A 13,053-nucleotide genomic window follows, 5' to 3' on the forward strand; every position below is an offset into this window, starting at 1 on the left:
TAGAACCTGTGTTCCTTTATTTGATGTTTCTCTGGTGTACTTAAGGAAAAAATAAATGAATATCTCTTTATATATTGTTAAGAATTTATCACTTCACTGCAGTGCAGGCAACGAAATCCCCGTCTTCCTCGGCGTCAAAAGCGTCTCGTCTTCAGACCCGAAAACAAATGCAGAAGAAAATTTGAAACGCAATACTGCCGAACAATAGCTGCTTCAATAGCGTTCTCCTAGCGGGGTTCCGAAAACCGGACGTAGCCATCGTACAGAGCCTCCAAATAACTGCTTGTTAATAATTCCACTTCCCCAGCAACACAGAGAAGATGGTTGGCTGACGAATCAACCCTGGACTGTGATTGTCTTGTTGTAGAAGTGTGTGTGTGTGTGCGTGTGTGTGTGTCCGTAGCCGTGCCTTCTTTGTGATTTGCATGATTGGTTTCCCGCCTTTTTGTTTTCCCGCCAAAAAGAGGCGTCACTACCTTGTACCCTACGTTGTCACTCTGTAGAACAAACACCTCACGGGAACCAAAAAGATGGGATGTGGTTGATATGACGTATATTTATCTGTGAGACATGAGATTATCCTAGGAAATAAACTCCTTTTAAGTAGCTTTGGTTTTTGTGTGCTTTGTGCGTGACATTAACATTGCTTGCTTCACTTAAAAACAGCAAAGGGCTGATTATGTTTCCACGTCGACACAACGCAAGGGGGTCCTTACGTCCTTGCGAACCCTCCTTGCGTCCACCGCAAGGGCCTGACGTGCGCCCCCCAAAAATGGTATCAGGCGACGCAGCAGCAAGTGCTGTGATTGGTCCGCTCACTAAAACCCGACGCGGACCCAAAACAGGTTCACAGCTGCGTCGAAGCGTCTGCGTGGTCCTTCCGTTGCGCGTGGAACCATAATCAGCCCTTTAGACTGCTTGGAACTGTCAGTCAAACGGTGGCGCTATCCTACAACTAGAGCCAGCCCAATACATCGGTTGGCTGGTATTGGAATCGGCCTAAATGTTAGTCGATATATAAATCAAATAACGGGAGATACATCTTTATTTTAATGTAGGGCGATATACACCGGAATAGATATAAAACAGTAGACATTAAACCTAATTAGTAATTCAAACTTTGCTTTGTTTAAACATTTTATTAACAACAATATATAAACTCTGAGGGTAATATTCCTGTAGAACATCCCTCAATCGAAAGCCTCCAAGGTTAGATGCCGGTGGATATTCTTTGGGTGGGGAGTGAATACGTGATGCGTTTGACTCGTTTGAAGTGAACTGTTAAATAAAGACCCTCTCACGTCCCTTAGGCCAACAACACACACACATGAACGTGAACATAAACAACGACTCAATATGAAATACTGCTACTTTGTGCTTCCGGCCTATCAGCAACACACACACACACACACACACACACACACACACACACACACACACACACACACACACACACACACACACACACACACACACACACACACACACACACACACACACACACACACACACACACACACACAGCTGAATGCATGGTGTGGATGTAGAGCCGGTAGAGCAGTGGCTGTCTGTTATTTGGACAGTTTGCTGATGACCCGGATGAGGGCCCCGTTCTCGTCTTTCAGTCTCTGGTTCTCGGTGCTGAGGTCCGTCTTGGCCTGGGGCGACACCAGGCAGCGGGGGGGATTCAAACACACCTCAGGACACGCACATCAACTCATACATTATCACACACACGCACATCAACTCATTCATCATCACACACACACACACATATATCAACTCATACATTATCACACAAATATAAACTCAAACATTCTCAAGCACACAACAATTTTAACAGATAAATTCTCACACACACAAACAAATATAAACTCAAGCTGACACACACATACTAATTGAAATGTATAGATTCACACACACACACACACACACACATATAAATGTATACATTCACTCACTCACACACACAAAAACAAACACACACACAAAAACAAAAACAAAACTCATACATTTGTGCATTGACACTCACAAACACACACAAACTAACCCACGCACACAATAACACTCGCCAACACACGCATACACTCATGAGATTATCAACCCACAGCATATGGCATTCCATCGTCGCCTCTAAAACAAACACTTCACCTACGGAGTCATTAAGCAAGACAACACTACGCCGGAGGACTGCAAAGCTGAAGGAAATGGACACACACACACACGCACACGCACACGCACACGCACACGAGACACAAGAGACAAACAAACAAAAGAGCCTGACATGGGCGCTTGAATTGTTTTGCTCAATAGTGGAGTGTCTATTTCCAGACAGGCGTCCGTGGTTTATTGAGCCCACTGCCTCCCTGATAACAGAACTGTGTTGTTTGGATTCCCTCGGGGGGCGGTGGGGGAGACAACACACATTTGTGCTGAAGCATGACTGCAGAGGGACACTCAGGCTTACCCCTGTGAATGTCAAAGCACTCACGCTTTGCGCAGTCTGCTCGCCTGAAGAGAATAATGGTGACAAGCGGTGCGGGCCGACCCCGCTGACGGCTAAACACCACTGCACAGCGAGTACCGGTGCTAGCTCGTAGCGTAGCGTAGCATCAATGAACACATTTATCAGCAAGTACCCGTGCTAGCTCATAGCATAGCTTAGCATCCGGTGCTAGCTCATAGCGGAGAGTAGCAATGGCCATATTTATCTGCAAGTACCCGTGCTAGCTCATAGCATAGCATAGCATCCGGTGCTAGCTCATAGCGTAAAGTAGCATCAACGGCCATATTAATCTGTAAGTACCCGTGCTAGCTCATAGCATAGCTTAGCATCCGGTGCTAACTTGTAGTGAAGAGTAGCATCAAGGAACACATTTATCAGTAAGTACCCATGTTAGCTCATAGCATAGCTTAGCATCCGGTGTTAGCTCATGGCGTAGAGTAGCATCAATGGCCATATTTATCTACAAATACCCGTGTTAACTAACAGTGTAGCACCAATTAGCCCCATTAATAAATAAGTGACGGTGCTAGCTCATAGCATAGCGTAGCATGAATGGACACATTTATCAACAAGTACCCTTGTTAGCTCATAGCGTTGCATGACGACCACATTTATCACCAAATATCGGTGCTAGCTCATAGCATGGCAGAGCATCAACAACCACATTTATCAAGCACCAGTTACTTAGTGTAATCTATAGTGTGCAGGCTTGCCTTATGCCTGCCAAGTTCTTCCCCAATTCGCCTCAGAGGGAATTTAACCTCCACTAGCATTGGTGCGAAAGGCTTAGCCCATTATACTATGGGAAGGGGTTTACAATCCCAATAATCAAGTGTTTATATTTGTGTATTTATGTTCTGCTTCTTTGTTCTTCTGTGAAACTTGAGCTAATTTCAACCATTTTAATTTTGACTAGCTCATAGCATAGCATCAACGGCCTTGTTGCTAAGCTACTGGTATATCATCAAGTACCAGTGTTAGCTCATAGCTAACAAAAAAACAATAATCTACCCTGTGCCCCTAAGATGAATGATGTTCTAATTACAAAACAATCAAGTTACAGCATGTAAGCTCAAAGCTCAAATAGCGTAGGATAAGGGACTATATTATCAGCAAATACAAGTTAGCCCACAGAATAGGATCAAAGGTAAAATTAATCAATATGTGCCAGTGCTAGGTCATAGCATAGCATAGCATCATGGTTTGCATTTATAATTAACAGAACAGTCATTGTTAAGTAAGAACATATGAGATAATGGAACATTTATTATGTTATATATTAATTGTAAGCATCAATTAGACAAAAAAAAAATCTATTTTTTTTAAAGCAATCAACGTTAATTAAAATAATTCATACAGACAATTCCCCTTCAACCTATGTTATATTTGAATTACCTTTAATTCCTCCTCCATGTCGGATATTTTCTTTTCTAAACTTTGATTTTCCTGCAGAGGAGAAAAATACAAAAACAGATGTTAATTACCTAAACACTATTCATAACTCTGTGATTCACCACAGCACAGTGTTAATAAAGGTTGTTCAAAATCCAACCTTCTTCTCCATCTCCAACATGTTGGCGGCTCGATCGGTCGCTCTCCTTCTCTGCTGCAATAAGAACAAACAGAACATCAACGCACATTACTTACAGCGCCTCCTACCTATAGAGCTCGTAAATCTGCCCCTTCTGGTAGACCCCAATGGGACCTCTGAGATTGTAAAATATGAATGTGTTTCAATGGAGAGAAAGTAATTATTTTCTGGTCCCAGTCTTTATATGCCCTGGGTTACACATATGTTGTTTGTGGATTTATATTATATTTTTTCATTCAAAGAAAACAAAAACAATTCGTGAAGAAGTTTGATAGTGTTAGGTTTTGTGTGAGGCCGCATTGTGAACTACAGCTCTTCGCTGCTCTCGACGCGAATGCTGTACGTACGTCACCACCACTCTGGTACAGACATGGCGATCTCTCTGCTCCACTTCACTGCTTTTTTCCAAGGGGAGGATAACAGCATCGAAAGAGGTTTAAAACCATTATAAGTTGGGGCATGTGTAGATTTTCAGTGATGCCGATGGGTAGATTGTCGGTCTTGTCCATGCCAGTCGCAGGGAGCGTGACGTCACATACGAGACATGTAGTCTTTCTCATTGTGTTTTCTCTACAGCCTTTAACTAAACAATAAACGGTTAAACTCATGGCATGAAAAATTATCATTTAAATCCACAAACATATGTGTAATCCAGGACATATAAAGACTGGGACCAGAAAATAATTACTTTCTCTCCATTGAAACCCATTCATATTTTATGATATCATATGCCCCATGGGCTCTACCGGAAGGGGCATGACTTCGCCACTCTATGGGTGTCTACCGGAACGGGCAGATTTACGAGCTCTATTGCCGGAAGCCTTGTAACTGCTCACATTCTCACAATATAAATATGATGAGGGTGTAAAATACATGAAAGTGAATCCAGCCATAGTTCAGTAGGTTCATGATGGTCGTCCCTAGATGTTATTTGTTGATTCCGCTGTTATACGGTGATTCCGCTGGTATAGCGATGCTTGACCCTTATCAGGGAACACAGCGATAAGACACATTTCGAGTGAGCAACTATGTGGTTGACAGGAATGCACCTGGAAGACCTCTAACATCTATCGGTCTTGTTTGAAATTCAGATTAAATTCCCCTAAACCTGTTTTCACAAAATCAATGTGCTGTTCATCAGACAGCCAAAGGGGGCGACAAAGTGCAGCTGTGTCTTTTGCGACCTAAAGAAAAATGTGTTCATAACACAACATGACTCATAAAGACAAACTGTGGCAGTAAGTCTTCTGAAGTGAAAACGGTTTTTCTGCAGTCATTATTATTATGTGTCCTCAGGTCAGAATGTTCAACTTAGTTTTGTGACACTTGACATCTTTGTGTACTTACTCCGATACTTTGATTGCTTTGCCTATTCTCAGACTCCCTTTTTAGTGGCTGTGTGTGTGTGTGTTTTCTGCGTGTATGTGTGTGACAATCTAACTTTAACAGCACCGACACTCTCCAGCCACGTCAGGTGAGTCTCAAAAATCCACACATAAATACAGACCAAGTTCACAAATGAAAAGCGTCTTGTAAATTCAAGTTTAACAGTTTGTATATGAATGTAACAACATCCAAATTCATTTTTCTGAAATTGCAAATATTTTATAATTGATACATTTATGGATTTATATTACACTTATTAAAAACAAGACACATTTGTGTGTGGATAAGAAATGTGTTTGTGAAACTTATTTTTGTTTAGGGATTTACTTTGCATTAATACATACCGATATCCATTTGTGTGTGCATTGAAATGTATTTTTGAGAAGAGAGTAATTTATATATAAATCACAAAGTACATTTGTGAATCCTTCTCTGTGCTATCCTTCTCATTAATGAGACATGTGTGTGTGCGTGCGCATGTGTCTGTCTGTGTGTGACCATGTGTGTGTGTGCGCGCTCAGTGTGAGTTGTGTTTAAACCTGTTGTCCCGTGACCCTCCCCAGCTGGCTCTGGACCAACGCCAGCTCCTCCCTGCTCGTGTCCAGCCGGCTCCGCAGCCTCCCGTTGGCCGCCACCGCCCCCTCGTACAACTGCAACACACACGCACGCACGTACGCACGCACGCACACGCGCACGCACACGCACGCACGCACGCACACACGCACGCACGCACGCACAGACGCACATAGGCACGCACGCACACGCACGCACGCACGCACGTACGCATGCACGCACACACACACGCACGCACACGCACACACAGACGCACATAGGCACGCACGCACACACAAACACACAGACGCACATAGGCACACACACACACACAAACACACAGACGCACATAGGCACGCACGCACACAAAAACACAGACACACACACACACACACACACACACACACACACACACACACACACACACACACACACACACACACACACACACACACAGCAAACACACAAATTAAAGGAACACCATCTTGCCAACTGGTGAGAGGCTAATTAGCAATTGAAAGACAAACTGACCCCTGATGACATCACAGTGGGGGCTGTCATTTGAGATCTCACGAGAAGGTACACTTTGAAATGACTTGAAAATAGAGGCTTTTTAACATGCTGCACTTGTTTAGTTGGGTGTATGTGTGTTTTTGTGTGCATGTGTCTGTATTATTGTGTGTGTGTGTGTGTGTGTGTGTGTGTGTGTGTGTGTGTGTGTGTGTGTGTGTGTGTGTGTGTGTGTGTGTGTGTGTGTGTGTGTGTGTGTGTGTGTGTCTATCTGTATGTTTGTATGAGTGTGTCTGTGTGTGTGTGTCTGTCTGTGTGTGTGACCCATATCTGATTACACTGTGACCCACATTGGATAAAAACGTTTGTTCAGCGGCTAGTCTAAAGTCTAAATAGGAACCGCATTGACAGCTAATCCAGTAAACACCCGATCAAGACAATGGGTCTCTGATGACGTATTCACGAGGACAAAGGTCACACCCGGAGGGGCCCCACTCACCTTCCTGAAGTCCTGGCCCGCCAGGTCCCCCTCGGCCCTCCTGCGGGCCGATGGCCGACCCTCCCGGGGGGAGAGGTACGGGTCCGGCGAGGCCCCCGGTCTGACCCTGGAGACGGCAGGCCCCAGCGAGTCCGTCCTGGGGACCCCCACAGAGTCCGGCCTGGGGACCCCCAATGAGTCCAGCCTGGGGACAGGGTGAGGAAACTAATGTCCATCGTGTTCCCCAACGTGACTATCGATCAAGATTTGTTTCAACATTTCGATTTTATTTTGCATTAGGCTACATCATGAGATCGTTGTAATAATGTTCGGAAAACAGTGACCTAAATCAAATAATATGGATTGAATAATGGAGATATTTACCTTTGGAGTCTCTCTTGCTGAAACAGAAAACACATTGCCTACGTTAAGATGCATGTCACATAATTGATTGATTGATTGATTGATTGATTGATTGATTGATTGATTGATTGATTGATTGACAAACAATGAGCTGTATGATTACTCTTCTCACTGTGTGATGTTTAAACACCACCTCTACCTCAGTGCATGCGGCCGGAGTCGGGATTCAGGGCTTTCTCCATAAACCCAACCAAGTAGTTGAGTTTCCTAAACCTAATCATGTAGTAACGTTTCAAAAACCTAACAAGTAGTAATGTTGTCTAAACCTAACTATTTCAGTAGTAAGTGTCTCTCAACCTAAATAACTAATTACCTTTCCTAAACCTAACTAAGTAGTTATTTTTCTTAAACCTATCTAGCAGTTGTGTTGCCTAAACCTAACTAAATAGTTAAACTGCCTCAACCTTAAAAACCACAAAAACATTGTTATGTTGCCTCAACCTCAACAAGTATTTGCATGTTTTATTAAATGCAACCAAGTAGTTGTGTTGTCCTTCCAACCCTTTCCCCAGTCAAGTAGCTTAGTTGCCAAACTTAACTAAGTAGTTGTGTTCCCTTAATCTAACTCAGTAGTTGTTTTTCCTAAACATAACAAAGTAAAACTGAAAATAAAAGTAAATGTGGTCCAAAATGAATACAGGACACGAACCCTGTTCAACCGTTGTGTTTGACTGATTCACCCACCCAGACCTCCTCTCTACATAAACCCAGTCTCTGTTAATACCACCTGCCTTCCTGGCTCCCTCCTGCCAAAAAGCTCTCTGGCACTGAGATCTGAAGGCAAACATCTCCGGTCTGCTGACGGTGCACATATACAGTAACACACAAGGAGGAACAAACCTTTATGGAGAGGAACATAGATCATGCATGGTGTAGTCTTTGTTTTATTTATTACATGTTTACAGTACTATCCCATGAATAATTGTCTATGGGCCTTTAGACAGCAGTTTGTTAATGTTTCAATGTCATTCTTCTTAAAGGTTAAAAACGACAGACAAATACAAAAAAAGTCATTGTGACCGGAACTTTAATTCGGTTTAACATAAACCCTGTGCGGTTGTTTATAGCCATGAGTGGTGTCACAAAATACCCCGGTGGAAATACACATCTCTCACTTGAAGAGCTGTTTGAAACACTGTCTCAAAACAAAGTAATAGTATGTCTAACTAGACCAGAAACACAAAGTGTACTTTAGGTAATCTACCCCTAAAATAAACACTCTTACGCTGACAGCCGTCTAACGTCTAACTCCAGGAAGCAGGCTAAAGAAGGACATGAGAAGGAGGCTCTTAAATTAAGTGAGCAGCGGCGATGACAAACACAACCAAAGAAGGTAAGGTAGCAGAGAGAGAGAGCGAGAGAGAGAGAGAGCGAGAGCGAGAGCGAGAGCGAGAGAGAGAGAGAGAGAGAGAGAGAGAGACTGACTGGCTGGAGCAATTTGTTTGTAGTAAAATAATCGGAAGATGACAAATGAGCAAACATGCAAACCTCCCCCAACTTGACTATTGTAAATGAACCGTAAAAAGTCTTGCTCGGAAATCTTTGAATCTCGTTAGAGTGAGTCGTTTCAGGTGGAGAAGGGTGGAAGCGAGAGTGAGAGTTGGAGAGAGGAGTTCTGGCAGGAGTGTGTTGTGTCGGACCACAGAAAGAGTAGCTCAGTGTTATCTAAAGATTTGGCTGAAGGGGGATTGAGATTTTCCGCTTCAGCTCAACTCTTTCAGAGGGCAAGACTTCAGAGCGAGACAGTCGGCACTCCTTGAGTGAGACTTGGTTAGGCACAATAACAAACAGATCGGATCAGGCCAATGGGAAAGAAAATAGCTTTATTTCTCTGTAGGCATTCTTTCTATTATGTTGTCAGACACGTATAATAATAATATTCAGACTGTCAAGGGCAAAAACAAGCACTTTTAGAGCCAGTACATTGATAGACGTCATAACCCCAAAGAATTACATCGCAGCCAAGTTTGTGGATTACGGCTGTTGCCTTCTTGCTGAGTACTGGACCAATTAAACAAAATAGTTGTTTGCTTTAGTCCCTTAGAGCCACAATGATGATAGGAAACCTGTTGTCCAGATTGCAAGATCAAATAGTTATCCTTAAAGTGCGTTCGAATGAAACAGAGAGACAACAGAGTTGTGACAATGACGCCCGAATATCTAGGAAGTCGGGGTCGCAAGACTTTTCAGACACAGAATCAGAAGAGAAGAACACTCAAACCCACGATGACTTTGAGCCACCTTGAGAGAGCCAGGGCCTAGCTCCTGTGTTATCACCGAGTGCTGTGTCAACCCGTTACCACGGAGATACATAGATTACAAGAGAGAATGTTTCCACCGTGGCACCAGCTCTCTGACCAGGCCATCCGTGGCCGTTTGATACACACTGGCAGACAGACGGACGAAGAACAACGTCTGTCCCGGCCCACTGTTATGGAGCAGAAGCAGGGATCACCCCATCAGAGGCCTTTTCTCCCTGGACACTATTGCCCAATCCCATTTCTACCCCTTACCCCTTCCCCTAACCCCTCCCCCTTGTTTTGAAGGGGTAAGGGTAAGGGGTAAGGGGTATTTATCACAACACACTGGAGGGGCAGGGACGTTACATTCACGTTTACATTCAGGGCGTTTAGCAGACGCCTTTATACTAAGCAACTCACAATAAGTGCATTTTTCAGATGAAAGCGAAACAATATATGGCTATATTAGTACAGTAAGGATTTTCATAGAACCAAGTGCCAAGCACTAACTATCGCTTGGTTGACCCATTCCCCGTTGTAAACTAAGATAGCTAGGATAAGATGCTGCTAAACAATGCTTAGTAATTGTTTTAAGTCCCAGGACATACAACATACAATAAGTGTGTACATTAACTGCCAGGACGTACAAAATACAATAAGTATTTTATTAAGTACAGTACATTAAGTGCCAGGAAGTACAACAAACGTCCTGGCATACGTTTATGCCAACAATCAGTATAAGGGGCAGGCAGGGATATTAAAATGGACGGCCGGTTTAGAATAGAGGTTCGCTTCACAGGTCCCTTGCCAAGTTGGGGCCGTTATTTATGTGGTTCATTCTATCATCCTATTTAGGTAACATCATTTAATGCTGCATGCTGTTTTGAAACCGCAGATTAATCACACGAGCCAAAGCAAACAAGGCAGCTTTTTCTTTCGGATTTGAGAGCAGCATGGTCTTATTTAATCGACTCAAATAAACCTGGGAGCTGGAGGACTTCCCGCAGTCCATCTCACAACGTAATATCACATGGCTCCAACCAAGCTGGCCGCCCCCCCCGAATCCTAACAAAGTGAACGGAAAGACGCTGAAAGGGAAGAGATGGGACGAGTGTGTGTGTGTGTGTGTGTGTGTGTGTGTGTGTGTGTGTGTGTGTGTGTGTGTGTGTGTGTGTGTGTGTGTGTGTGTGTGTGTGTGTGTGTGTGTGTGTGTGTGTGTGCAGTGTGTGTGTGTGTGTGTGGGGGGGGGGGGGGGGCGTCTGTGCAAAGGAAAGAGATGGGACGAGTGTGCATGTGTGTGTTTGTCTCTATGTGTGCGCGTGGTTGTGTGCGCGTACGTACGCATGTGGATGTGCGTGTCTGTGTGTGCGGAGGTTGGATGGGGGGGATGAGGATGAAGAATAACAGACAGTGGCTATAAAAAGTGTTGAGACACAACGTGTAAATAAAGGTTCTCTCCGTTGGAATTTCAAAGCGCCGTGAGTCACCGCTGGACTGTGTGCCAGCGGTGGCGCTGCGGGCCTCCGCCACGCAAACAAACCCGCCTGATTAACGAGTGCTCATCAGTCATCCCGCTCCAGACTGATTAAAGCTACGGTGCCTGAGCGGGCCAGCGTGGTGCGCATTCAAGGTGGACCGGAGGAAAAGAGTACCGGCTCCCGAGGAGCTTTGTGCCCCGACTCCTTTCGGCGACTTCCTCAGCCTTCTTAAGCCCAGCGTGGCACCGACCCAGCAGAAAGTTTGGTCCCTGCTCCGCGCTAGCCAGCCAGCTCTTTTAGCTCTCTTTCTAGCTATTTTCCCGAGTGGAAACTATGAGCGTCTCCCCCGGGATCAGGGGAGGGGTAAACAAGCATAAATACTGATTTATACCGTCCCAGAAAAACGTTTCCGAGGCACTATATCGCCTCTTCTCCTCCTCCACATCTTCAGATCTCTCCTCATCTCTCTCTCTCTCTCTCTCTCTCTCTCTCTCTCTCTCTCTCTCTCTCTCTCTCTCTCTCTCTCTCTCTCTCTCTCTCTCTCTCTCTCTCTCTCTCTCCCCTTTCCAACTCTCTCTCTCCCTCCCTCCCTCTCTCTCGCGCGCTCTCCCTCCATCTCTCTCTCTCTCTCTCTGAGCACTTGGCCGAGGTAGACAGAACCTGCTCAATACACATTATTCTCCCAGTTCCTGTCTCTGTCTCATAGACTCCTCCTTAACAGCCAAATATGCAATCATATCTTTACTTTAAGTGATGGGTTTACAAACCAAGCTGCCGCAGAATAAAATGTGATTATTGTATTGCTTGGAATAATAATAATGTTTTTTTGTTTTTCTAATCGATCTATCCATCTAATTACGCCCGGGTTCCTCCCAAATGCTGTCCACATCTTCGCAGAGATGCCAATAGGCCTATTGGTTGGTGAGTTTGTGTAATAACACCCCAGGGTGGGAGATTGCTGGGAACCAGAACTCAGTGGCTTGGTTTGACAACAAAACACTTCAAACTCTGTTTATTTATGCTAGCTTTGGCATTTCCTGCAACTAAACACACACACACACAACTCATCACATGCAATTGAAACATGCATAAATAGGCAGACATACACAGGCACACACGCACGCATAAACACACACACACACACACACACACACACACACACACACACACACACACACACACACACACACACACACACACACACACACACACACACACACACACACACACACACACACACACACACATAAATACATGTGCGCATACACAGACACGTTGCATACACACGCACACATTCACTCTTTAAAAGGTCACGATATCACACACACACACACACACACACACACACACACACACACACACACACACACACACACACACACACACACACACACACACACACACACACACACACACACACACACACACCGGCAATGAGTGAGCCCTACCCTCTGGCTCCTGCTAGTCGCGTGGGGTAAAGTTGTTGAGTCCAACAGGGTCGTGCTGCGCGTCTGATCCTGGTCGGCCGAGAGAAGTGAGGACATCCTTGTTGCGGGCTGCGGGCCATTCATTTAGGACCCTTTAAACACATATATCCCCTCGGGGTCTCCTCCTTATTCCTCAGCCAGGGAGGGAGAGCGGTGGGAAGGCAGGACGCTCAAGGACAGATCTGCCGTGCACACCGGTTCTCTTGCGACCGCGGGTTCATCTGCGACATGGTGGTGGTCTCCACGGTGATCGAGAGGAGGGCGGTGGGATGGGACGGCGGAGTTGGAGCACTGGGATACAAGTGTGAGAGAGTTGAGGAGGAGGAAGCGGAGAGGTCAGGGTGGAGGGGAGGAGGGGGTGAGGGGGCGGGCTAGAACGTGCGCGAGGACAGCAGGAGGATT

The 13,053-nt window shown here is 45.0% G+C and overlaps 1 protein-coding gene across 1 annotated transcript; it reads right to left on the minus strand.

Annotated features, from left to right (window-relative positions):
* Positions 1 to 275: 275 nt before the first annotated feature.
* LOC130401639 (protein phosphatase 1 regulatory subunit 12B-like) lies at positions 276 to 12,961 on the minus strand. Its single transcript, XM_056605543.1, has 7 exons — positions 12,613 to 12,961; positions 7,408 to 7,424; positions 7,045 to 7,228; positions 6,023 to 6,133; positions 4,059 to 4,112; positions 3,902 to 3,952; positions 276 to 1,658 (listed from the first exon to the last, which is right to left on the minus strand). The coding sequence occupies exons 1-7, from the start codon at positions 12,733 to 12,735 to the stop codon at positions 1,572 to 1,574; spliced, it is 627 nt and encodes a 208-aa protein (XP_056461518.1). The 5' UTR covers positions 12,736 to 12,961; the 3' UTR covers positions 276 to 1,571.
* Positions 12,962 to 13,053: the final 92 nt, after the last annotated feature.

This window comes from Gadus chalcogrammus, chromosome 13, assembly GCF_026213295.1.
Source record: "Gadus chalcogrammus isolate NIFS_2021 chromosome 13, NIFS_Gcha_1.0, whole genome shotgun sequence".
NCBI classification, from domain to species: domain Eukaryota; kingdom Metazoa; phylum Chordata; class Actinopteri; order Gadiformes; family Gadidae; genus Gadus; species Gadus chalcogrammus.